At 37.6% G+C, this 25,827-nt stretch overlaps 3 protein-coding genes across 3 annotated transcripts in view; 1 reads left to right on the top strand and 2 right to left on the bottom strand.

The window, feature by feature from the left end:
- hcn4 (hyperpolarization activated cyclic nucleotide-gated potassium channel 4) overlaps positions 1 to 5,073 on the bottom strand; it is a gene marked incomplete at both ends in the record, with an annotated part of 91,421 nt that extends 86,348 nt beyond the window's left edge. Inside the window, one exon of the mRNA XM_084408483.1 lies at positions 4,421 to 5,073. Coding sequence (XP_084264609.1) covers positions 4,421 to 5,073 — 653 coding nt within the window. The remainder of the gene's footprint in view (positions 1 to 4,420) is intronic.
- Positions 5,074 to 7,220: 2,147 nt separating this feature from the next.
- rec114 (REC114 meiotic recombination protein) lies at positions 7,221 to 16,801 on the top strand (the record flags this gene model as incomplete). Its single annotated transcript, XM_084410032.1, has 6 exons — positions 7,221 to 7,352; positions 8,185 to 8,274; positions 11,182 to 11,265; positions 14,862 to 15,041; positions 16,271 to 16,363; positions 16,510 to 16,801. 6 exons carry the CDS (start codon positions 7,221 to 7,223, stop codon positions 16,672 to 16,674), a joined length of 744 nt encoding a protein of 247 aa, XP_084266158.1. The 3' UTR covers positions 16,675 to 16,801.
- Positions 16,802 to 17,726: 925 nt separating this feature from the next.
- Positions 17,727 to 25,827, bottom strand: part of nptnb (neuroplastin b) — a 53,051-nt gene continuing 44,950 nt past the window's right edge. The window contains exons 7-9 of the mRNA XM_084409899.1: positions 19,150 to 19,171; positions 18,962 to 19,056; positions 17,727 to 18,876 (exon numbers count right to left, since the gene is read on the bottom strand). Coding sequence (XP_084266025.1) covers positions 18,996 to 19,056; positions 19,150 to 19,171 — 83 coding nt within the window. The 3' untranslated portion in view covers positions 17,727 to 18,876; positions 18,962 to 18,995. The remainder of the gene's footprint in view (positions 18,877 to 18,961; positions 19,057 to 19,149; positions 19,172 to 25,827) is intronic.

Raw genomic sequence — 25,827 nt, 5'->3', positions numbered from 1 at the left:
TTTGTGTAAGGAATGAGGGGGACTTTACTTTGTTCCAAAACCTACATTAAAAAAAAAAAGCTGTCGAACAAACTTGATTAAATTAAGGAAAACTTTTCCACGAAAATGAATTACATTTCTCCAACAAATTCTAATTTGTTTGAAATGATTTGTTGTAATCTTGTTGTATGAACTTAAATTCATTTAGTCATTCCTGCTAGATAAAGTTTGGTCAGGTTGACTACATTTAATCTTTACACTGCCTAAAATCGCCAACATTATAATTTTAGCTAATTTGACTCTACAGTTATTTCCAACGCTAGAAGCTACTAGTGTTCAATTCAATTAAAACCACCTTTTACAGAGTAATACTGAATATTACTTATGCAGGTCAGCGAAAGAGGTTTCTGCATAATGCTATAACCACAAAATTCAAAAACATTACAGAAAGTCCTCTAAGTTCCTAACATAACTGAATATTAAACACTAACATTAACATCTTTCCATTTACAGAAAAACACATAAAATAACACTTTAATCCCTAAATTTGCCCTCCTAATGCAGTCCCTTGCAAAGCATGCTGGGAACTACAGATCCACTGCCCAGTTAGTTGTCAACAAAAATGATTCATGTAGTTTTCACACATATTACGTAAGTAAACTTCAGTTTTAAATATATTAGGTTGATTGAACACAATTAAATTAAGTTGTGACAAAATATTAAACAATTGTGTTACTTTTGCTTATTTTAATTAATTAAATTTAACAAGAGGCAAAAATTCATGTTTTGAGTGTATGAGCTGCCTACCTAGAAAGCATTTTTAGGTGACGAAAGTGGCCGCACGAAAGCTGTCTAAAATGCAAGCTTATTGTAATAGTCGGATTTGTGGGCCTTAGAGTATGCATGGGTTATTATCCCTCTATCCGGTGATGTGTCCACCGGATAGAGGAGTCAGTGCTCATGAAGAACTCAGTGTTTATATCGACAGTCCTTTAACTGTAACCCTGCCTCGTTCCACCCGATTACATCCTTCTCTCTCTCTTCCCCGTTTCCCTTACGCTCGCGATATCTCGCGTACAATCTAACTTTATTTAAACCTTCCCATTTAAATTCTTACACTGGTTTGATCAAACCACACACAGATAAGGCAATCCCAGAATGCACTGTGACAAACTCAGTGAAAAAATAGTGACTATATAATTGTGTAATAGTTCAACAAGTGGTGATATTCATTCAGTAAAAGTAAAAGATCATTCTTGCTTGTGTGAAATTGCTTGAAAATATATTTGATTTACTACTAAATGTAATTCTTTTAGCTTTTCTTCTAATATCTTTTTATATTCTTGCCACTGTCGCCTTTGGCCTTTGGCTTGTTTAGTTGAGGACATTTAATATTCAGCAATATTATTGATCTGTCTGCATTGACAGCATTATATGAGAACTGAACTGAGCTGGACGACGACATCACGGTTTTCTCCAGAGCGGATATATATATATATAAATAAATGAACTAAATTAATAACTTTTTTTACAACAGAAATTAACCATAACTGAATTTACTTAAGCTGGATTGTGACGTTATTTTCTTCTAGATCTGCTGTACAGCAGAAACAAACTTTATTGCATTATTTTCCTGTTATATATACAATCTGTATTATAAAAAGCGCTATATAAATAAAGGTGACTTGACTTTTGAACATATTTTCAAATTTAATTCCATACTTTTTATAGTTATATTTTTATTTCTCATGCCAATTTTAATGATTTTTCGTGTCAAGCAGCTTTGAGTGCATGAAATCAATAAACAAACAAAATAAATAAACTATATTACAGTCAGCATGAAATCAAAATCTTACGCAGTGTTTATTTTAAATGATTTATCGGTGCACATTAATATTTTATATTAAATTCATGTTCCTGGTAATCTTGAATCAGAATAACTGCAGCAGCATCTCTTCTCTTCTCTGATGATGTGGGCGGGGCAACCTGTCACTCACATGAGATCAGCCAATAGCAAACCACAACCATCCAATCAATTCCACATGGACAAAATCAAGCCCCGCCCACATTTGCTCTTCTTCCAGGAGCGTTTCACTCGGATATACGACACAACTTCCTCGCAACTTCCGCTTCACGCCGACTTTAAATATTAAACACATCATCACGTCACACAGAACTGCTTCCAAAGTCTCTTCTATAAGAGGATGCTGACTTAAAAGTTAGGCATAGGTTTAGGGCGAATGAATACGGGTCAGTGAAATATCCAAGTCTCAGTCTGAATAATACAGTGTGGCCTTTATCTTGCGTAACAATGTGTGACCTTGCTGTGGTAATTACAGAGGTGTATTCAGGCCTGTAAACTCAGCCTATTGTGTTCAGAGGGAGAGAAGCGACGACACTATTATCTGTGCCACAGCAACAATGTGGAGAACACCAGAGATCTGTAATTCAGTGTGCTTAAAGGAATAGTATAGGCAAAAATGAAAAATATGCTCTCATGCTGATATTGTTTTTCTGTGGAAGATCCAACGAAGCTCTGAAAATCTCATTCAAGATTCAAAACCTGAGCTTTGAGGTCATTGATTGATGCCAAAACAGTGATGGTTCGTCTAATAAGTGACTAAAGCAAACAAATGAGATGCCATAGCTTCTGAGGACAGGAATATGATCTAATATTATACAGATAATATAGCCTATAGATCATAATATTATCTATATAATACCTAATAAGCTGAGGAGATGTTCTTCTGTTTTGCCAGATGAGAAGTTTATCTATGTATCATCTTTATATCTCTTTTAATTCCTTTTATAACTGTTTTAATTTTCCTTGCTCGTTTAATTTTGTAACTATTTTAATTCATTTCTGTGTAAAGCACTTTGAATTAGTGTATGAAATGTGCTATATAAATGAATTTGCCTTGCCTTCTTAAAAGAAGAAGAAGAAGAAGAAAGCATAATGGAGAGTAAATATTGACAAAACTTTCATTTTCTGGGGATGTATTCCTTTAAAACAATCTCTTGGATTATTTAGGGATCAAGAAACTCTGGAATGAGAGATCATCTCAGTGACCAAAATGCAACGTCTCATGCACAACATTCAATTATAAAACAAAGAGCTGATGACAACAAAAGAAAAGAATAACTTCCTCTCTCAGCACCGACACACACACACACGAACACGTATCAACCTCAATATTACATCAGTGTATTCCCACACTGCCTTTAATATCCTCCAGGAACAGCGCTGCAATCTCATAATGTCGAGCAGAATAAAAGCATCTTCTCGGGATCAATAGGTAAACAAGGCGAACAGCAGTCGTGTCTCCGGAGGGGTTGGGTTAGCTGTTCCTGCACTCTTATTCACATTCATGAATGAAAACAGTGTGTAAATTCAACCCAATCACAGACACCGAAGCCAGACAGCGTTTGTGCACATGCATTTAGCCCATTTCAACGGCTTGTGAATGCTAAACACACGGTATAATAATTATCTGTCTGCCTGAAACGACTAATGTTTGCTTCTTCTGAAGGGTGTCATCATGACTACAGCGTGAATCTGTTTCTGTGTTCACTCATGTCATGACAAATGAAGCCTGAGGCAAACCGGTGTGTGTTATTAACAGGCAGGAACATATCAAATCTGTATAGACTCAATGTCATCCCCAAGGACACATCTTAATGAATAAAGAGAGAGAGTCTGGATTTCATATAAAATTCAAGCAGTTAATGCACTTCTGCTGTCAGCTGGGAGAGCTTGGGCTTTGGTATGTTGCAAAATGGCTGTAAAAACACATTTGGAAGAAGAAGAAGAAGAAGAAAAAATATAAACAAAACTTAAATGTTTTTCTTCTTTTTTGAATGCATGCATGCAGCATACGCTTTATGATATCTGAGTTAAATATGCATAGCGCAAATAAAACTATAACCATTAAAAATATATAAATATAAAAATAACATTGATGCACCTTTATATTTAGACAGTGCTGTCAAATCGATTAATCACGATTAATCGCATCTGAGATAAAAGGTTTTGTTTATATAATATGTGTGTGTATATTATATTATTATTATGTATTAAACATATTATATTATAAATATATGTATATATACACACATATATACATATATAAATATTATATATACACACATATATTATATAAACAAACTTTTATCTCAGATGCGATTAATCGTGATTAATCGATTTGACAGCACTAATTTAGATACTTGAAAAGATTAATCATGACAAAAGTGCATCAATCATCCTTCTCTCTTTAAAGCCTTTAATTTTTCTTCTTCTTCAACATAATTAAGATACCATGCATTTCAAATACTCTATTTGATATGCTATTTTACTTAATAATTCCATTATTTTCCCCATGCATGATTGATCCACATGTAAAGTGAGCAGTGTTTCAGACTAGAGGGTCACAGAACCTGTTACCTGAAATCACTGTAAGGGTGAATAATCCAGAATCCCGCGGATTTGACCCGTTCCTGCTCCCGTTCCACCGCCTTCTCGCTCCCAAACATCCTCAAGGAAAACTTGTTGACCCCGGGCTGCAACATCGCGCCGAACTGCCTGTGCATGAAGCCCGCTTGATAATACCTCTCGTCGTCCGGGAGGATCTCCTCGATGCCCTCCAGCTTTATAAAGCCAGGCTGCTGATGCTCCGGGAGCCCGTGATGCTGTTGACTCGCACCGGAGGAATCTTCTCCGTCTCCGCCTTGCGCTCCGGGCTCCGCGGCTCCCGGTGGGCTCTCCTCGCTCGGGCTGACTTCAGTCTCCGTGATCAGAAGCCTTTCCTCCGCTAAATCCGAGTCTTGGACGTGCCTACTAGTGATTGACGAAAGACTACCTCGGAACCTCCTGCAATCCCCGTTGGAGCTGGTCTTCACGGGTCTCCCGATGTCCGTCTCCATGATCACGGACTCCCCGCTTTTACTCTCCCCGGACGGCATGGGTTTCATTCGGATGCTCTTCCTCCGGGTGTCTTTATCAGAGTCTTCAGCATCACCCATTATAGACGCTTTCTGCCCGATGTGCGGTGGCAAACTATACAGCCTTTTACGCATGGACGAATGCAACCTGTCCATTATGACATTGAAGCGAGTGCGCGAACAATTAAATGACAAATTAATCCGGTTTGCTACATAAACCCCTTTGCAACAGATCCCGAATAGTCTGAAGGGTCACCTGTCACCTGCCATTAGGCTTCCCAAATTCGCCAGATCCAGGTCTCCGGCTTCAAGGCACTGAGTGTGTCGCTGTGCGCACGTAAAGTCTGAGGACTGAATGACGTGTGAGGAGCGCACGCGGAGGTCACGGACCCTCAGGATCCCCGTCAGCTGTCAATCACATGCACAAGCAAACACCCGAGATCCCGTAACCCACATGATCAGCCGGACACTATCTCCGCCGTCCCGAGTCCTCTGCTCGCTTGAATATGGTGAATATGGTGCATATGGTGATGCTGATCTGTCGGGTTGCCATAGAAGCGAGAGCTCAGCCCACCCACTCAGTGTCAGGTGCCCGACACTGGAGAACTCACTCACGATACAGCCGATCCTCGCGTCTCACGGGAACTTTACATTTAGGGCGGCTTTATCAATGCAAATGACATTGTCTGATTATTATTTTTATTTGAGTGAGTGTGTGTGTGTGAGAGCGTATGTGTGTGTTTGAGTGTGTGCGTGTAAGTGAGTGTGTGTGTGTGTGCGTGTGTCAGTGAGTGAGTGAGAGTGTGTGTGTGTGTGTGAGAGAGAGAGAGAGTGTGTGTGTCTGTGTGTGAGAGAGAGAGAGTGTGTGTGTGTGTGTGTGAGAGAGAGAGAGCGTGTGTATGTGAGTGTGTGTGTGTGTGAGAGAGAGAGAGCGTGTGTATGTGAGTGTGTGTGTGTGTGTGTGTGTGTGAGAGAGAGAGAGAGAGAGAGAGAGAGAGAGAGAGAGAGAGAGAGAGAGAGAGAGAGTGTGTGTGTGTGTGTGTGTGTGTGTGATCTATATTTTGCGGACAAATTTGTTGAAGTGACCAAAACCTGACAAAATCTCCAAAAAACTCCCTTTAGGGATGTCCTCATTTGTAAATCTGGTATAAAAATAAAGTAATTAAAGTTTTGTTTTGTAAAAATGCAGAAAGTTTTGTCTGATGGGTAGGTTTAGGGGTCGGGTTAATGTGTGTGTGTGTGTGTGTGTGTGGGGGGGGGGGGGGGGGATAGTTTTAGGGGTTGGGTTAGTGTAAGTACAGTTTGTACAGGAGAAGTAAAGGATAAGTAGGCTAAACATGTACATGTGTGTGTGTAAGTGTGTATTTAGGGTTAGTGTAAGGGGATAAAATATGCAGTTTGTGTATGTGTGTGTACTTGTGTATGTGTGTGTGTGTCGGTGAGTGTGTGTGTGTGACGGAGACCACCAGTGTTTAGTAAGTTACTCTAAAAAAGTTAATCTTCAACAGTGTAATTATTACTCTTTCTAAAAATGATTGGATTACTTATTACTTTCTAAATCTCATATCAACCTCAACCATTTGAACAATAAGGATAGACATGAAACTGCTCTTTTAATTCTATGAAATAAATAACTTACAATTGCATAAATTACTATTCTTGAACTGACCAAAGTGTGCAATGGGAGGTTACACATTTTAAGATAGCCTACATAACATTTTGATGTCACTATTGTTTTAGAATGTCTGTGTCTATACAGTATTTAATGCAATTACATCAGAAGTAACTGTAATTAAATTACAGAAAAACTAAGAGTAATCCCATACTTTACTTTTTCAAGGAAAAAGTAATTAATTACACCCAACACTGCCCATGATATACACAGTATTCGCATTCAACAGCTTTTTTTACACACAAAACTCAAGATTTAGAGTGGCTTTATCAATGTAACTGACATTGTCACACTCAAAAATAGGTCTATAATAATAATAATAATCAGACAGAGACCATAGGCCTAGATTTATACAAATTAAACCACCGCTTTTTTTTATAGGCTACCTGTTTTCAAATTTTAAATGTCAAATTTTAACGAATTAGCAACTTAAGAACTAACATTATTAAATTAAATATAAATATAAATTAAACGCGATGTTGAAAATATCTAGTAGGGATCCTGACGCATGCGCATTGCGCGCGTTAGTATGCTGCTAGTACGCTATTATTAAATATAACCGTCAATCGCCCCTTCCTCCGCTTATCAGTTTTACTCGCTTCAGTTTCGAGGGAGAAAAGTAAACGCGAACATGGAAAGTGATCCTTCACAAGAGCATTCGCAAGACGCGACAATTTCCAAAACTGTTTGGAAACTGCGACGCTACGGTCGATTTCTGCCCAAAGAAAAGGAAAAGTCCTCAGGAAGGAAGTGCGTGTGGAAGGTGAGACGTGGAGAAAAGTCCCGCCCTTTTTTTAAACTTTCAACGCCCTGTGTTTTCAACGGAAGGGAAACCAGGACAATTTCGTTTTATAAGTGAAATATGTTTATTCTATTAGTCATTAAAAACGTCAGAGTGGGGAAAAATGCAAAAATTGTTTTGGACCATTAGTTGTTGTTGAAAAGAGATTTGAACAAATTTAAGCCAGTAAGAGAAACAGCGCTACTAGTGCTACTATAAACAGTTATTCTAAAATAGATTTGTTTAAAGACATTGAAGGTGCTTGCTTGTGTAGTTGTCCACTTCTAGGCCTGTATTACATTCTTGTCAGTGATGTTTGGTGTGTTGCTCTATTGCTAGGGCGTTGTTAATTGATGCTGGGTGGTTGCTAGGGCGTTGTTAAGTGGATGCTGGGGTTTTGGATGGTTTCTAAGGCATTGTTAAGTGGATGCTGGGTGTTTTGGATGGTTTCTAGGGCGTTGTTAAGTGGATGCTGGGTGTTTTGGATGGTTTCTAGGGCGTTGTTAAGTGGGTGCTGGGTGTTTTGGATGGTTTATAGGGTGTTGTTAAGTGGGTGCTGGGTGTTTTGGATGGTTTCTAGGGCGTTGTTAAGTGGGTGCTGGGTGTTTTGGATGGTTTCTAGGGTGTTGTTAAGTGGATGCTGGGTGTTTTGGATGGTTTCTATGTGCTTTGGCCTGTGGGTGATTTCTATGACATTGTTAAGTGGATGCTAGGTGTTCTGGGTTGTTGCTTACCTTCTCAAATTGAGTCCACCCTTAAATCTCTTGTTATATTCTGGTCATAAAAACACTTTTATAATTGTTGTTTCTTTCAGATTTTCGAGTCCAGTGAAAGCGCTGGCCAACTGGAGCTGAATATTCTGGGCTCCGGTCATCTGCTAGTATCTCAAGGCCAAGAACTCTTGGTAAGATTAGGTAAAAACACACAGTATCTGTCCAGTGACCAATTAAAATGTATTTTTAGGGGCTTGTTGGCTGTTTATGAAATGGCTCTCTCTAAGCCGTCGACACTCTTCTTCCCATCAGGCTGTAAGTGCAGGTCAGGATAGCGCAGGTTCCACTGAGCCCATCATAAGAGCTTGACCGTATTTCTTTTCACCCGCAGAAAGAACAGCATAATCCCCTTCCCGCCAGGCCTGTCGCTGTCCCTTAGGGATTGCCAGGCTGAGTGCTTCGGATATCTCCCAACAATAAGCCTCAATCTTGGACTCGTGGACACAATAGTCTCTGGCTCCTCATGGTGCATTTGGAGAAAGAGTCACATTTCAGGCTTTTATGCAGAACAACAGAGCCAAACGAGGCAGCGCGCTCATCCAGAGCGAAGCTTTAGGTGATTCTGAGATTAGGAACCGGCGTTCAGTCACGGATATGTGTCTATAATCTGAACACCACTTTTTTTTCTTTGATATGCAGCCAGCAAGTTTGCGAAGTAGTTTCCAAATGCAATAAAGCCCTACTTTTTCCATTTCCATCAAATGTGTTTCTTAAAATCAGTAGTTTTTTTGTTTTAGACATAATCTGCACAATAAAAAAAGTGCAAAGAACATGCAAAGATAATAATTTAATCTTATTTTATCTTTAAGCATCTTTGCATAGAGGAAAAATCCCCCAAATTTTTTTTTACATTTAAATTCTACTTAATAATTATTGCAGGTTTTTAGAAGCGTGCCATTTATTTAGTCACTGCACTTTCTACATCATGTATCACGATGATAAATCAAAGGAAATAATTTTAGTTTTATGCCCGGTTTCACAAACTGAAGGCTTAAGCTTAAAATGCATGTTTGAGCTGTCTTAACTGAAAGCTACTTAAATACTAAAAGTATGTCAGTGCCAGTGTTTTGCCTCAAGATGCACACCTTTTTTTTCTTTCTAAGGCACGTTTATAAAAGCTACTAATTTAACGAAGGCCTAATCCTGGCTTAATCTAAGCCCTGTCTGTGAAACCAGGCCATAGTTTTACAAGAAATCAGGTGAAAGTGTCCCTGTAAAACCTCACCGACACCCACTTTAGTAGAGCTGTTAGTAGAAGCAGTAGTAGTTGTAGAACTACAGTACAGGTCAAAAGTTTGGAAACATTAAGTTTTTTTATATTTTTGAAAGAAGTCTCTAATGCTCATCAAGGCTGTGTTTATTTGATCAAAAATACAGAAAAAAAACAGTAATATTGTGAAATATTATTACAGCTTAAAATAATAGTTTTCCATTTGAATATACTTTAAAAAATAATTTATTTCTGTGATGCAAAGCTGAATTGTCAGCATCATTACTCCAGTCTTCAGTGTCACATGTGACATCCAGTCTATCACATGATCCTTTAGAAATCATTGTGTTGGAAGCAGTTCTGCTGCCTAATATATTTGATGGATAAAAGGTTAAAAAGAACTGCATTTATTCAAAATAGAAAAATATTTTCTAATAATATAAATCTTCTTTACTATCACTTTTTATCAATTTAACACATCCTTGCAGAATAAAAGTATTGATTTATTTCAATATGTGCTTTTTTTTTTTTTACTTTTTTTTTTTTTTTACTTTTTATTCATCCAAGTATCCTAAAAAAGTATCACAGGTTATGAAAAAAATATTAAGCAGCAGAACTGTTTCCAACTTTGATAATGAATCATCATATTAGAATGATTTCTGAAGGATCATGTGATAGACTAATGATGCTGAAAATTCAGCTTTGCATCACAGAAATAAATGATAATTGAAAGTATAATAAATTGAAAACCAATTATTTTAAATTGTAATAATATAATCACAATATTACATTTTATTTTCTGTATTTTTGATCAAATAAATGCAGGCTTGATGAGCAGAAGAAACTTCTTTCAAAAACATTAAAAATAGTAATGTTTCCAAACTTTTGACCTGTACTGTATAATGAATGTGGGTCCTGGTTACACGTCGCCTGTGTCCTGGTGAACATGGCAGTCGTGGCATTGAGGTTGTTAGTAGAGCCCTCTTCTGACATGCTTGTGTAACAGCACAAATACCTTGCACTCAGTGTCTCAATGGAGAAAGTATTTTTTAATTATAGAGGCATCCACCCACACATCATCCTTGCATTGTTGTTGCAACTTTTGCATTGTTAAAAAACATTCATATTTTCTCCAGAACATAACATTTTAGTTGTTAACTACAGTATGTTAAAGGGTTAGTTCACACAAAAATGAACATTCTGTCAGTGATTACTCTCCCTCATGTTGTTCCAACCCCGTAAGACTTTCGTTCATCTTCGGAACACAAATGAAGATATTTCTGATTAAATCTGAGAGCTGGATCACTCCTCCATAGGCTTCTCTGTTAGTGAAGCAAGGTGTAAGATTGAACAATTAAGAAAATGAAGAGTTGAATAAAGTCGTTATTTTTGTTTTGTTTTTTGCGCACTAAAATTATTCTCGTCGCTTGATAAACTTATGGTTGAGCCACTGTAGTCACTTGGACTATTTTAAACATTATCTTTACTAACTTTCTGGGCCGGCAAGTTTCACTAACAGAGAAGCCTATGGAGGAGTGAGACAGCTCTCAGATTTAATCAGAAATATCTTGCTTTGTGTTCCGAAGATGAACGAAAGTCTTATAGAGTTGGAACAACATGAGGGAGAGCAATCACTGACAGAATGTTCATTTTTGGGTGAACTAACCCTTTAACTGATCAGTGTGTTTGCAGTGGGATTGACAGACTGCATTAGAAACACTGGAGGAGGATGCTCCGCTTTAACGATGTGTTTTCAGCCCGATATAATCCTATTAAACGAGTCTCTGCTGGATAATGATGATGTGTGGTCCTGTTTTCTGTTTCGTAGGAGGGTTTTTCTTTGCTCAATGCACAGAGCTTCCTGAAGATCCAGCATAAATCAGACAGTCTGCTGTTCAACATCACTTTAAAGGTGAGAATATTCACTGTGATATTTTTTTTTTCTTCTTCTCACATTTCACATTTTCTTCTTTTCACTTGATTTGCGCGTGTTGTCCTGAAGGCAGGCTCCGCCTCTTTGTCCTTGAAAGCAATAAACAATTTTAATATGCAAATTTAAATAAAAAAAAAAATAGCTGCTTCTGAGTGACCTTCATCTTACAGCTCAAAGACAGACTCTGTGCCTCGTTAATTAAGCTAATGATCTCTTCTCTAACAAAAAAAAAACTCATAGTTCATGAATACTGATGCTTACCTTGAAAACAAACAAGTCCCAATAAGTTGCATTATTGTTACAAACAGCACTGCATCTTATCCACCTTATTCCTGACGATCAGGGATGGAAATTAGCACCCGCCACCAGCCAAATGCGGGTGATTTTGTGTTGTGGCGGGTAAACTCGCTTCACCTACCGGCCACCGTGGCGGGTAAATAAAAATATACTGTTACACACAGACGGCGGACACTTTTAGAGGACATAAGTGTACACTGAAATAAAGTCTTTCACCTCAGAAAAACGGACTTTCTTGTCCTGTCTCGTCAGCCATTATCCTGTTCTCGTAGCGAACACTCTTCAATTGCACGCGCAAATGTGGCGGTGCGCGCTGTGTATCGCCTCACTGTATATAAAGTGCAAAATAAACTACGAGCATGCAACGCCGTTACGTTGTAAATTACACAAAATAAAAGTAATGCAGGGATGATTTTCATTCTATTCACCAGGAGCAGTTTCCATGGTTCATTAACAGTTATTGTTAATATTGTGTATTCACCATGGTAACTGTCGTTTCCATATTAACCCCAAAATGCCACTTTATTTTTCTTTGTGTTATTTTTTATATTTTTAAATGACTCTAGTGGCTCATACCAACATTGTATTAACAAAAACTAGTTTGGGACTGCTATTTAATAGCTTTAGCATAGGCCTAATGTTTATTTATTAGTACTAGTCTTTACTATTAGTCATATTCTTACAATTTATGTTAAGTAAAGGGGGACAGTACTTGTGTGTGCGGAAATAGCCGGTTTCAATAAAACTACTTGTGACATGTCATATTTGGCTTTGACTTTGACTGAACATTTGCTCTCACTTTGAGGAAAAAATATCGGGATATATATCGTATATCGATATCCAGGCTAAAAACCTAAAACTGGAAGCCAGACCACGAATCATTCAAATGCCACATCCAGGTAAAAAAGAGAAATATATATAAGAGAGAAAGAGAAAATGTCAGTATTTCATTGAGACTTGAGATAAAATAAATAAATGAAATAAAAAAAACAAAAAAACTTAATTTCCATCTCTGCTGACGATCTTACTGCGTTTTTAATTATGGGTCGCACTTCCGGTTTGGTAACTTCCATTCAAAAAGACTGAAATAATAATTTAAAATCATAAAGTTGCCTTACAAATAAAGCTGATCCGTCAGTTTGACTGGATGAGCTGTCAGTTTTCCTTCACGATTTATTTTCAGACATCATGAGAATAACGTAACCCTTGGTATTTTAACGTGACATGTTATAACGAGAATATCTATGGCGAGTTGGTGCATTCGTTTCCTCGTGATAATTTAATTTTTTCATTTGCATTTCGCTGTAAAAGTATGAAAAAATGTAATGACAACATATTCTGCACATGTGTAGTCTGTTCTCCCGATTTAGCTTACGATATATCCCATTAATAATTCACTGGAATGCACGAAGAATCTCTTAAGTTTTCTCCTCAATCCTAACGTCTCTTCTTTCCTGGTTTGGTTTCACATATATAAATACAGCTGTAAATGAAGAGTTCAGATGCAAAAGCCTCTAAGTGCCATCTGAAATCCAAGAGAAAGAAAGATTAGTACAACGCTTGAATAATAAAGGAATCGAAATGACACAATATTCCACACGATTTCTCTAAAGTCGTCCCACGCGGGACTCGAACCCACCGTCTCTGGATCAGATGCCTGTCACTTATCTCATTGCACCACTGGGAAGACGTGTATTCGCCACGTGAAGTGAGAGAAGTGAGAATCAACTCAAAATGAATGATTATTACATGCGCCACATGTCTTATTTATTGAGTTCCTTCTCAGATAGACGCCATGTCTGGAACTCTACCACTTCTGGGAATTGTCTCAGCGTCTAGAACGCAACTGATGCTTTTTCGAGCGACTCCATACGTGAAAAAACTACTTTTAAACAGGAAATGACGAAATATTTACGTACATATTTACAGCGGGTCTATTCCCACGGGATTAGCATCACCTGAGGTAATTTTTCCGGACCTTAATCTTTACTGACATTGTCCGTGATGATCACTGAGATACACTTTCGGACGGGACTAAAATCACGGAGAAGCTCTGGTGATTATTACTTTACCCCTCCTCTCCGTGTTACACTAGTCCCGTCCGAATAGGGCTTTAGACTGTGGGCCCTATTTTAACGATCTGAAACGCAAGTATCAAACGCAAAACGCAAGTAACTTTGTGGGCGGGTCTCGAGCGCTGTTGCTATTATACCGGCGGGATAAATGACTCTTGCACCCGACGCAAATCTAAAATGTGTTGGTCTGAAGACGCTTCATTACTCATAGGTGTGGTTTGGGCGTAACGTGAAATAAACCAATCAGAGCGACATCTCACATTCCCTTTAAGAGCAGGCGTGCTTGTTCCATGGCGGATTGCTATCATAACGGCGGATTTGCCAGACGCACGCCAGGAGCGGTTCACAGCCGAGGAGACCGACGTTCTCGTCAGGGCCGTAAAACACAGAGAAGTGACATTGGGGATGGAGAAACACACCCAGATTAGCTTCGGTTAAACAGGCGTATAATAATTTGGGTAAATGTGTAAGCTAGATTTATGCCTATTTTTTCACTTCTTCATGGACACAACAATGATTTTCCTCGTGTGGAATATTTTTCCTTGTAATAATGTATGATTTGCAAACATGTGAACTGCTGCGTCTGTGTAGATGAGAGAAGCAAAGTGTGTGTGTGTTGTGCAAACGCTACATTATGGCCAAGCATGCGCCCTTAAAATAGCATCTGAACGCCACTGACTTTAGACGAGGTTTCTCCTGGTCTGTGGAGGAATTGTTTTCTGAAACTGCAAAATAGCACCAGGGAACGTTTGCGCCGGGACACGCCTCCTCTTTTCCCTGAACCGCCCCCGGGAGCGCAAGTTCATTCCCTAATTTACCGACGTGCGTCTGTGGAGGGAAAAGTCCGCTGTGTGTCGGGTGCAAAATAGGAATGAAACATGCGTCAGTGTACAAAGTCAATAGCGCTGGGTGCAAGATAGGGCCCCTGTGTCTTAATCACTAGTGTGACCAACTAGCGTTGAGTCAAGGGGCAATCAGTCTTACTTTCTAGTATCAAATTAGACCAATCTACGTTTTTATATAACTGACTTTAAACAATTTTGAACAGTCTTAAAGAAAAAAACGTGATGACTAAGTAGTAAGACTAGTCTTAACCGTTTATGCAACCGAGGTCTGAGAGATGTTTCTGTGTGTGTGTGTGTGTGTGTGTGTGTGTGTGTGTGTGTGTGTGTGTGTGTGTGTGTGTGTGTATATGTGTGTAAGGGAGAGAGCCGTTTGCTCAGACTGCAGTTTGAGGGCACCAGTCCAGCAGAAGCTGCAGATTTCTGTGGAAAAGCTGTGGAGAAACTGCAGGATTATGTTCCCGTCCGGGAGCATCTGATCAATCCTGCATCTGCAACAGCCAATCCTGAGGAGCCTGGGACATCTACACAACAGCAGCAGGTCAGAAATACTCATCCATCCATCCATCCATCCATCCATCCTTCCTTCTATTCATCCACACATCCATCCACCCAAAACCCATCCATCCTTCTGTTCATCCATCCACACACACATCCATCCATCCATCCATCCATCCTTTTATCCATCCGTCCTTCTATCCATCCACACACACATCCATCCATCCATCCATCCATCCTTTTATCCATCCGTCCTTCTATCCATCCACACATCCATCCATCCATCCTTTTATCCATCCGTCCTTCTATCCATCCACACATCCATCCATCCATCCATCCATCCATCCTTTTATCCATCCGTCCTTCTATCCATCCACACATCCATCCATCCATCCATCCATACGTCCATCCACACATCCGTCCATACGTCCATCCACACATCCATCCACCTAAAACCCATCCATCCTTCTATTCATCCATCCACACATCCGTCCATACGTCCATCCACACATCCGTCCATACGTCCATCCACACATCCATCCACCTAAAACCCATCCATCCTTCTATTCATCCATTCACACATCCATCCACCCTTCTGTTCATCCATCCGTCCATTAAATGTTTGTTAATATTAAAGGGAAAACTATGGGGAAACAATGGTGGTACTAGAGCTACTATCTATCTGGACTTACTGTACATAATATCATCAATAATAATTAATCAATAATTAATCAATAATCAATAATCAAGCGATAAACGGGTAAAATGACAACACAATTAATGCATGTGATGTATAACAGAATATTTATGTAGGACAGGAAATAATGTAGGACAGAATGATGAGATTGTTTATCTTTAATATATAATGCAGCAATTAAGTGTGCATAATTAGACCAGACAATTAGACATTTACCTAAGAAATCAATTTTTGTCAGCTTTGATTTAAGTTAATTAAAACAAATAATGAATGTTATTTTGGAATTGTCATCACTAGGTGGTGCTGTTGCCACATGAGGATATTTAAATGGGAGACAGGAGTGAAATAATCCCACCCTCAGCAGAACTGCTTATTTGTGAATCTGATGTAAACACACAGACTTGAGGCTCTAAAGGGACAAAGGGAATTCTCTGTGTAAAATATGGTTAGTCACGTTGTCTCCCCGCGGCAGGGATGAGAAGGATTCTCAGGGATGAGGATATTCAATTAGTAATGAGAGTATTGATCGGCTGGTGAGGCCCTCCGCGTGAGTCCTGAGACTATAATGAATGAATCTATTTCTGTTTCCACTTCAGGCCCCTGAAGATGCTCCACGGGAGGCCCCTGCCGTTGCCATGGGAGCGCTGTCAATCAAACACCTCTCTCAGGTACCATGATTACACTGAGGGCCTGTATCTGGCGTTGCCTCGCTTAATTAGATGCTGTAGTCAGTGATATTCTAATGTGACCTCTGAGATGTCATCCGTGAAGTGCACACTGACTTTTTCATGCATTATAATCTCTCCCTCTTCAGTTCTTCCTGGGCGAGTGTGAGCTGTCCCTGCCGATGGCGTATCATCAGAGCACGCTGCCCTCTGGAGGCCTGGAGGCGTTACTGCGCCTCTGTCTGCTGGATGCTGGTTTTCCTGCTTTCGTGGAGGAGGTCGAGAACAAGCTAAAGGAGCTAGTGCAAGAATGAGGTAGAGCAGAGCCTGTTAACTGAAACTATTTCAAATCAATTCGTTAAATTAAATTAAATATAACTATCAGATTTAAAAATACTTGTAATTAAAAAAATAGAAATAATACCTTGGCAACTAACTGAAATAAAAAAAGTTGTACTAAAATTACTAAGACTAAAGCTGAGATAAAAAAAAAAAAATTGAAATATAAAAAAAACTGATAAATATTATAAAAGCACAACAAAATTACTCATTAAAATGAAAGCAAAATATATAAAAATGTAAGCTCATTTAAACCATTAATAAAAAATAAAAAAACTGCTCAAAATCAAGAAAGAAATGGCAAAAGCATATAGTAAAACTACTAAAAATAAAAATATATACGTGTGTGTGTATATAATTAAAGATAACTATAAATAAAACTATTAAATACTATAATAGTATATTAATAATACTAAAATAACTGCTCAAAATCAAAACAAATAAAAATGACAAAAGCACATAAATTTACTAAAACTAATTAAAATTAAAATGAAGAAAAAATTTAATAAAGCTTATTCAAAACATTAATACTATAATAGTTTATACATAATACTAAAATAACTGCTCACAATCAAAACCAGTAAAAATGACAAAAGCACATAAAATTACTAAAACTGTAACTAAAATTAAAATAAAATAAAAATGATAAAATAAAGCTAATTCAAAACAGTAATAAATACTATAATAGTTTATAAATAATACTAAAATAACTGCTCAAAATCAAAACCAGTAAAAATGGCAAAAGCACATACAAATATTTTTTTATTCAAACCTATATTAAATACTATAATAGTATATAAATAATAGTAAAATAATCAGCTCAAAATCAAAACTAATAAAAATGGCAAAATTACAAATAAAATGAAAAAACACACACACGTGTACACACACACACACACACACATATACAAACATTATATATATATATATATATATAAATTAAAGCCAATTCAAAACTGTAATAGTATATAAATAATAGTACCCGAATACTGCTCAAAATCCAGTTCCGCCTTTGATAAGCTCCGCCCCCACTGGTTACTGTTGCTAAGTGAGAAAAGCTTCACAGAATGCTCATTAACACAGGAGTATTTTTGGAACCTTTATTCTGAAAAAGGAAACAATTGGTTTCACATAGTTTGTAATGGCTTTAGCTCCACCCACTTCCTCGCTCGTATGTTGGTCCATTATGGTGACACACACACACACTGTATTGATCAGTTGTCATGCAACTACAGCAGTGCAGTTCACAATGCGAAGCACCCTTATCTCACCGTCCCGTTAAAGCTTTTTTATTCTCAGAAATTAAACAAACCCACCCCACCTTACAATTGTCAGTAGGTCTATATGAATACATATTGCATAGGATTATAGCCATGCTGTACAAGAATCATCTCTTCTTCTAAAAAGAAACGACATAAAAAAAAAAAAAGATATATTATTTTTCTTTTTTACAGATGCTATCGTAATATTTGAACACTTACGGCACCACATGTACAAGACGTCTAAATAACTCTAGAAAATAAATGTTTTACATGTATCCATTTCATTTAATACAATATCAGCTTTTTTTATAGATTAAATACTGTTCTGCCACTCACAAAGATTCTTGCATTCTAGTTTAAGACAAAACACCTCCTTTTAGTATTGGATGATAAACTGTACAAAGATCTCGATGATTCCTTACTTTTTTATCCATTTAAATTTCTTTAAAAACACACACACACGCTGATATGCTCTCTCTCTCTCTCTCTCTCTCTCTCTCACACACACACACACACACACACATAGGTTATTCATTTGGATGCAACGCCATTTAAAGTAACAATAGAAAAACGATATCTGAATCTTATTAGATTATGTTATTGCATGCATTCGAGACAACATGTAGATATGAAAAAGAATTAGTGCAGCAGGAGGGCATGATAAAAGAAAGAAATGCAACGTTAACAGCACATGTAGTAAAATCATCACCTTCATGATTCAGTCAGCATCCACATTCACACACACATCATGAGCCTGGATAAGGCAAACTTAAGACAGTCTTTATTGTTCGTTTGTGCCAGTGTAATGCTGTCATTATTGTTGTTTTCTTCACCGCGTGAGGAAGGTTGTGCGTCGCTGAAGATCGCCAGGAGCTTCTCCTCTCCTCCGGATGGTCAGGACATGCAGTTGGTCATCTGGGAAACGAGACGGGATTTAATCAACTAAAGGGAACATTTGCATGCCGGTTTGTAACTCAGAATGAATTGTAATGCGTAAAACCTTCAGCGCTTTTCAACGTTGGTCCGTCGTCGGCTCAGTTTGTGTTCCGCTGTCGTACGTTTTTCTCTTTGTGGTTGTTCGTAGAGTTCGTTTTCCTGGATGACGGATGTATATTGTTCGCAATCAATACATGCATTAGTCATACAAGTGTTAATAAATAAATGAATGTTCATAAATTGTGTTCTTACATTGGAGCAGCTGGTTCATCATCTTCATCAGGGTCGAAGAACATGCAAGAAAAAAGACATTACTCCATCACACTTTACACTGGAACAAAAATGAGATGATAAACATGCTTGTTTTTTTTAGTTATTTCACTTTAAATGGCTGTTACTGAAGCTTGTTTCCGCCACAGAGTGAAAAATAAAAAAGGTAATTGCGACTTTTTAATCTCACAATTCTGACTTTTTATCTCAGAATTACGTGAAATAAAGTTGCAATTGCAGGTTATAAAGTCAGAATTATGAGATATAAACTCGCAATTGCGCAATTTTGCGATTTTTTTTTTCTTCTATTTTTTATTTTTTTCAGAATTGCATGTTTAGATCTCACAATTCTGACTTTATAATACGCAATTGGGAGATATAAAGTCAGAATTGCATGTTATAAAGTCACAATTGCGTGTTATAAAGTCCGAATTGTGAGATATAAACTATTCTGAGGTAAAAAAAAAAAAAAAAATTATTTCATGCAATTCTGACTTTATATCTCACAATTCTGACTTTATATCTCGCAATTCTGACATTATATCTCACAATTCTGACTTTATATCTCGCAATTCTGACTTTATATCTCACAATTCTGACTTTATAACAAGCAATTGCAACTTTTTTTCACGCAATTCTGACTTTATATCTCACAATTCTGACTTTATAACAAGCAATTGCGACTTTTTCTCACAATTCTGACTTTATATCTCGCAATTCTGACTTTATAACACACAATTCTGACTTTGTCTCGCAATTCTGACTTTATAACACACAATTCTGACTTTGTCTCGCAATTCTGACTTTATATCTCACAATTCTGACTTTATATCTCGCAATTCTGACTTTATATCTCGCAATTCTGACTTTATAAGACGCAATTGCGACTTTATTTCATGCAATTCTGACTTTGTCTCACAATTCTGACTTTATATCTCACAATTCTGACTTTATATCTCACAATTCTGACTTTATAACAAGCAATTGCGACTTTATTTCACGCAATTCTGACTTTATATCTCGCAATTCTGACTTTATTTCACGCAATTGCAACTTTATTTCACGCAATTCTGACTTTATATCTCACAATTCTGACTTTTTTTATCTCACAATTGCGACTTTATAACACGCAATTCTGAGAAATAAAGTCAGAATTGCGAGATGTAAACTCGCAATTGTGAGATAAAAAGTCGCAATTATCTTTTAAAATGTTTTATTCTGTGGCGGAAACAAGTTTCCATAGGTTGTTGTAAAATGCAACAGCGGGAGAATAATTGTTTTTGAAGTAGTTATATTATTGAGACCGAATGTGCTGATCATGTTGTCATGCTTTATTTTCTGTCTGGGCTCATTGTGTCACATTTGAAGTAGAAACACATAATTGTTTTTTTGGGAGAATGCTTGGAAATGTTCCCAGGATCTCTTTAGTGAAGATATTATCTGGGTTCCCAAGGTCAGCAAAAACCTGGAAATAGTTACACAATGTAAAACTGTGAGTGCAATTTCATAAAAAAAGAAAAAAAAAGGGCAACACTTTACAAGAAGGTTCCATTAGTTAATGCATTATCTAACAGATTAATAAATCATGTAACAAATGTATTTCTTGTTATAGTTACAAAAAACAAGGTTCAAGCGCTTTAAGGCCTTTAAGTGGAATTGTACGATAATACACCTAAATTAGAGATGAAAAATACCCATTTTCTACAATTTCAGGTCATTTACCATCATGGAAATGTTGTTTTTGAAACCTTTATGACAGCTATGGCGCCACCTATGGTCTGATCTCCATAAAAGTTTGCATGCTTGTTTACAATCATATGTCGCATGTGCTCACCTAATTTCGTGAAGTTCTGGAATCATTTAGGAATCATTTTTTGGCCACGCCCATTTTTATAGCTATCGAAAGGGGAAACGTTTACTATTTTGTTTTTGTTTTTTTGGGATAATTATTGACCTTGAGTGTCCAGAAAATAGTCCTGCAGTGGTTTTATTGAAGTTGAGCAAAATACCTAGGACTAGTTATGCTAACACTAACACACAAACAACATTAAAAGCTTGATTTCCACCACAGGGAACTTTAACCTTGAAACAAAAACTGCTTTACATGAAAATATGATATGTACAATCATGCATTAAAGATAGACTTGTCATATCTCATTGAAAAGGTTTCAACTAGCAGAATACAACGATCATATTTGTTTTAGTTAGAGACCAAACTATACCAAGTATTTGTATGAAAAACATGCACATGTAAACAGCATGTTCATTAAATAATAACCAACTAATTTTAGTAATATATTAGAAAATGTTGAAATTAACGTTAGCTATGATTAATAAATGCTTTAAACGTAATCATGTTTTCTAATGCAAAAAAATTGGAACCATGTTGTAAAGTGTTACCAAATAATCCTTATCCATTAATCATAAACCCCAGCACAAGACTCCGGTCTCGAGATGTTTAGAGAGCGGGTTATTGCTGATGCAGAAAGGTTGTTCAGTTAGAGGTCACGAGTCTCTGCACAGACAGATGGGTAGTTCTGGTTAGTTTATGCATGTCACATGCGCCCACAGACCGCAGCATTCACAGCGCCGGACAACAGGCAGGTTATGACAGGACAATGTGAGTTAAAAACCTCATCCTTTTAAATACACAACCACCAGATTAACACAGCACAAAAATAAGCCATCTGTTTCTTTCCTCACTACATATAACAGATAAAACCCAGACAGCAACTTAGTGTCGGGTCAGATCCGGGCCACATCCGGGTCAGATCCGGGCCACATCTGGCTCATGTGGATTCAACGTTTACCGGATGTGGGCCGACACTATGTTGCTTGTCTGGGAACAAATAGGGGCTTTCGCACCGGAGGAACCTTTTCATAGTTCCTAGAAACTATTGGCGGAAGTACCCGGATTTTGCCGTGTTCGCACCGCAGGAACTAGGAATGATTTTAGTTCTAGGAACTCCTTTTGGAGGAACTAATTTAGCTCCTACTTCAGAGTCGGTCTGAACCAGCGCTATAGACCTTATGTGCCAGAGAAACTTAGAATATTGTCTTTAATTAGTTGGTGAAGTGGATTTACTTATTGTAGAGTTAACGAAAGTTATCACGAGCATTGTAATGTGTAAAGCAGATGTCTTCACATTATGTGAGTAGGCCGGGAAGATTTTAAAATGGGTAGTTTTAAATTCTTAAGATCACTGTGGAAATACAAACCGGAAGACAAAAGACAACGAGCGCAGCGCTGAAAAGGGGCGGAGCTACATAAGGTCTATAGGAACTATCCGTGACGTTAGTGTACGCCGATTGTGTGGTGTACGCCTATATATTTACTCCACAAAGTCAAACTCTACGAACATTGAAACAGTGATAGATGGGCCTCTTAACCTTTACACTGAGGAGAAAATCCAACAAACATGATTATGTATTTCTGCTCAGCAACACTGGACATCAACACACGGCATACGCTAATACCTTTTCATATACGGTCTACTTTCTGTGTATAACAGTTCTATCTAATAACGTATTAGACAGGACTGTTACACAGATCGTAAACTAATGAACACGGAGAATGCGAGCGCGGTGTGTTCAGGCTCTGGTGTTCTCAACCATAGATATCCATATAAGGCTAGATGTCTTACGGCGGAGTCTCGAACGGCATCACCGGTGGCCATCTTGTCACAGGCAGGCTTTCTGGCGGGCTCTGTGGTACCTGATGTAAGGTGAGTGATCAGCACGAACACAAATACTCTTATCTCGCTGAAATCTTGACATATTTAAAAAAACGGTTTGGTTTCTTACAAACGTTATTAACGTGGCTATAATTCCGAATGCTTGATGTCCATGGTTATAATTATTCATATGTATGCAGTGTCATAACTACATCTCTGACGTTTATAACAAACCAAACCGTTTGAAAATCGGTAGTTATGGTTATTTAAAAAGTACATGCAGCATTAAAACACAATGTTATGAGTGAGCGAGCTGCCTGTGGCAAGATGGCCGCCACGTGCGGACGTCGACCTCCATTGGCCAGCAGCGCGCACGAGACATCTAGCCTTTATTATATGATATCTATGTTCTCAATGCCGTCAAAATAAAAGTCACAGCAACAAGCTCATGTCTTACGTCACTTCAGAGCTCATACTGGTGGTGCGAATGCAACCAGGAAAATGGTCCTATGGGAACCATTACTTCTCGGGGAACCACCCTGGTGGCTAGTGCCGAGAACTACCCGGTGCGAAAGCCCCTAATGTGACGGTGTGGTGAAGTGTCGAGTCCCACTGAAGTGATGGGTCCCAGCTTAGGACCCCAGTAATATGCCTGATCTAAAGCTGTTCTCGCGATTCTTAATGTAATCAATCAAATTTAAATTCATGTAATAATCTTTTATTTTTATCCTGATTATTTAAATAGTTAAAGTGAAAGAAATAGGCATGTTTTGCGACATTGTTAATTGTTATTAAGCAATAAGGCATAATACAATTTGTTTTCATTACAAGCATGTCATGTCATAATTAATTCTTAAACAGAATTATGCCTGTATCTTAATTTATTATCCAAGTTTTTTATCGAAAAATATCGTAGACGGTGAGAAAAACGTTATCTCTAATCATTTTGGAGAGCTGTATGCTATGCTAACTAAAAAAGAAAGAGAAATGTTTAAATTCACAATGTATAGCTTCGGTTATATACTAGTATATGAAACATATAAGTTAAAATATATTAACGCAATTCAAACGACTTGTATAATAAAGTGATATCTGATTTGTAACCAGGCACTAAAGCGATTACCCATTAAACGTGCTTTGAACCAATCGGATTGCTTGGTTGACTCAACACTTCACCACTTTAACTTTATGCAAATGTGGCTATTACGACACTGATGCACATGTGATCAGTCTTCTCTCTGGTCCTGTGATCAGTGCAGGCAAGATGGAGGAGTTAAAGGTGCTGTAAGCAACGTCTTATAGGAAAATTAATGTCACTACTACCCGAGAGATTTCACTGTAATAGCTGCCATGAGGAATCACATCTGTCTCTGACTGCACTTTAGATATACAAAGACAGTGCGCTCACATTACTATGAATGCTAGAAAGTGCAATGCACAATAGAGGGTTTGAATTAACGTCAGTTTCCCGCAGGAAAACGTTCCCTCAGCCGGACTGAGTGGCAGAAGTGACTGGATTTAATAGGGGAAAACGCCAGTAAAACGAACGATTATCAGTTTAAACTAAAGATTGGACTCGATATTGTGTTCCTTACAACTTACCAAAGGATCCAGTGATCATGGATATTGACATGCAGCAGGAATCGTGTTTCCTCACATTTATATGAGCCTGATTTCCACGCCGGGGAAAAACATAAAGCAAATTAGCTGTGAACGCTTTATATAAATACAATATAGGTGTAAATCACTTATATTAATGTTAAATATATCATTAAGCTAGTTTTTTTTGTCAGTGTTTATTTAAAAAACGTCCAATTATGCAGAATATACGATGGTAAATATTTAATTGATGAGTTGTCAATACAATATATATTACAATACAGTATATAGTGTATGATTTTACCCCATAATTCAGCATACTGACACACAATGAAAACTGCAAATCCAGCTTTCTCTGCCGGGATCCAGTTGTTTGCGATTCAATTTGCTTCTCTGTTCTGTAACTTTCGTCAGTCTGTACAAATATACCTCAGATTTCTTGTCAAATCTAGTTGTACATTCAATCTCAAAGCTCTTTCCCGTTTTAGATGTGTTTAGTGTGTTTTTCGCAGTGTTCACGCTGAAAACTTATTGCCACTCAGTGTGTGTGAGCGCAGTCACTCCGGCCGACGATGACGTCATGCGCATACATTCTATATGGCAGAATAAGTCCCGCCTTCTAAATTAAAGAGCCAATCAGCAGCTGGTAAAGTCATTGCAGCTGCTTGTACACTGTAAAAAATTATCGTTGTTTTAACTTAAAGTAAGTTACCTGGTTGACTTAAAATGTTTAGTTCATTGAAATGAAAAAATTTGAGCTAATGCAATGAAGGAAATTGGTTCAATTAATAGAAACTCAAAATATTATGTTATCTGAACCACATTAATTATCTAAGTTGATTTGACAAAAGATAAAAAGTAGTGATAACAAATCATGTACTTTTTTTTTTTTACAGTGTAGAAGCTCCGGATGCTTTAGTTCTGAGACGCGCTTCGGACTCTGGAGAGTTTGATGTTTGATGTTTCCCCATTCAGAAAGAGCTGTGCTTGCATGACTAAAATAGTCGCCCGAAAGGCGTTTCAAAGATGGCCGCCGAGTTTTTTTTAGCCAATCAGAAACATTCTCCGACTGTCAATCATTTAGCCTACGTTCAGGGTTACTGCCATCAGTTCGGCCAACGCGTTTAAGAAAAGCAGGACATCTGGTTAAAAGCAAAATTGCTTGCAACACCTTTAATTGGAAATGTCAATTAACATTCATCTTGCTCATGATATAATGCCTTATAGCTGCTTATATACTGTACATGGTGTAGAAACCATTTTCACTTCGAAACTAGTACATTTTACAAAGAATTACAAAGAAACAGCAAGTAAAAGTGAATCAAAAGCTTCATTTTGAAGTAGAAAGACTTCAAATATACATTATATTTTATAGTGCGCTTCCTTT

The sequence above is a fragment of the Rutilus rutilus genome, assembly GCF_951802725.1.
Source record: "Rutilus rutilus genome assembly, chromosome: 5".
Lineage (NCBI taxonomy): Eukaryota > Metazoa > Chordata > Actinopteri > Cypriniformes > Leuciscidae > Rutilus > Rutilus rutilus.
Note: the sequence above shows the minus strand (reverse complement) of the source record. Positions and strands in the feature narration are given on the sequence as shown.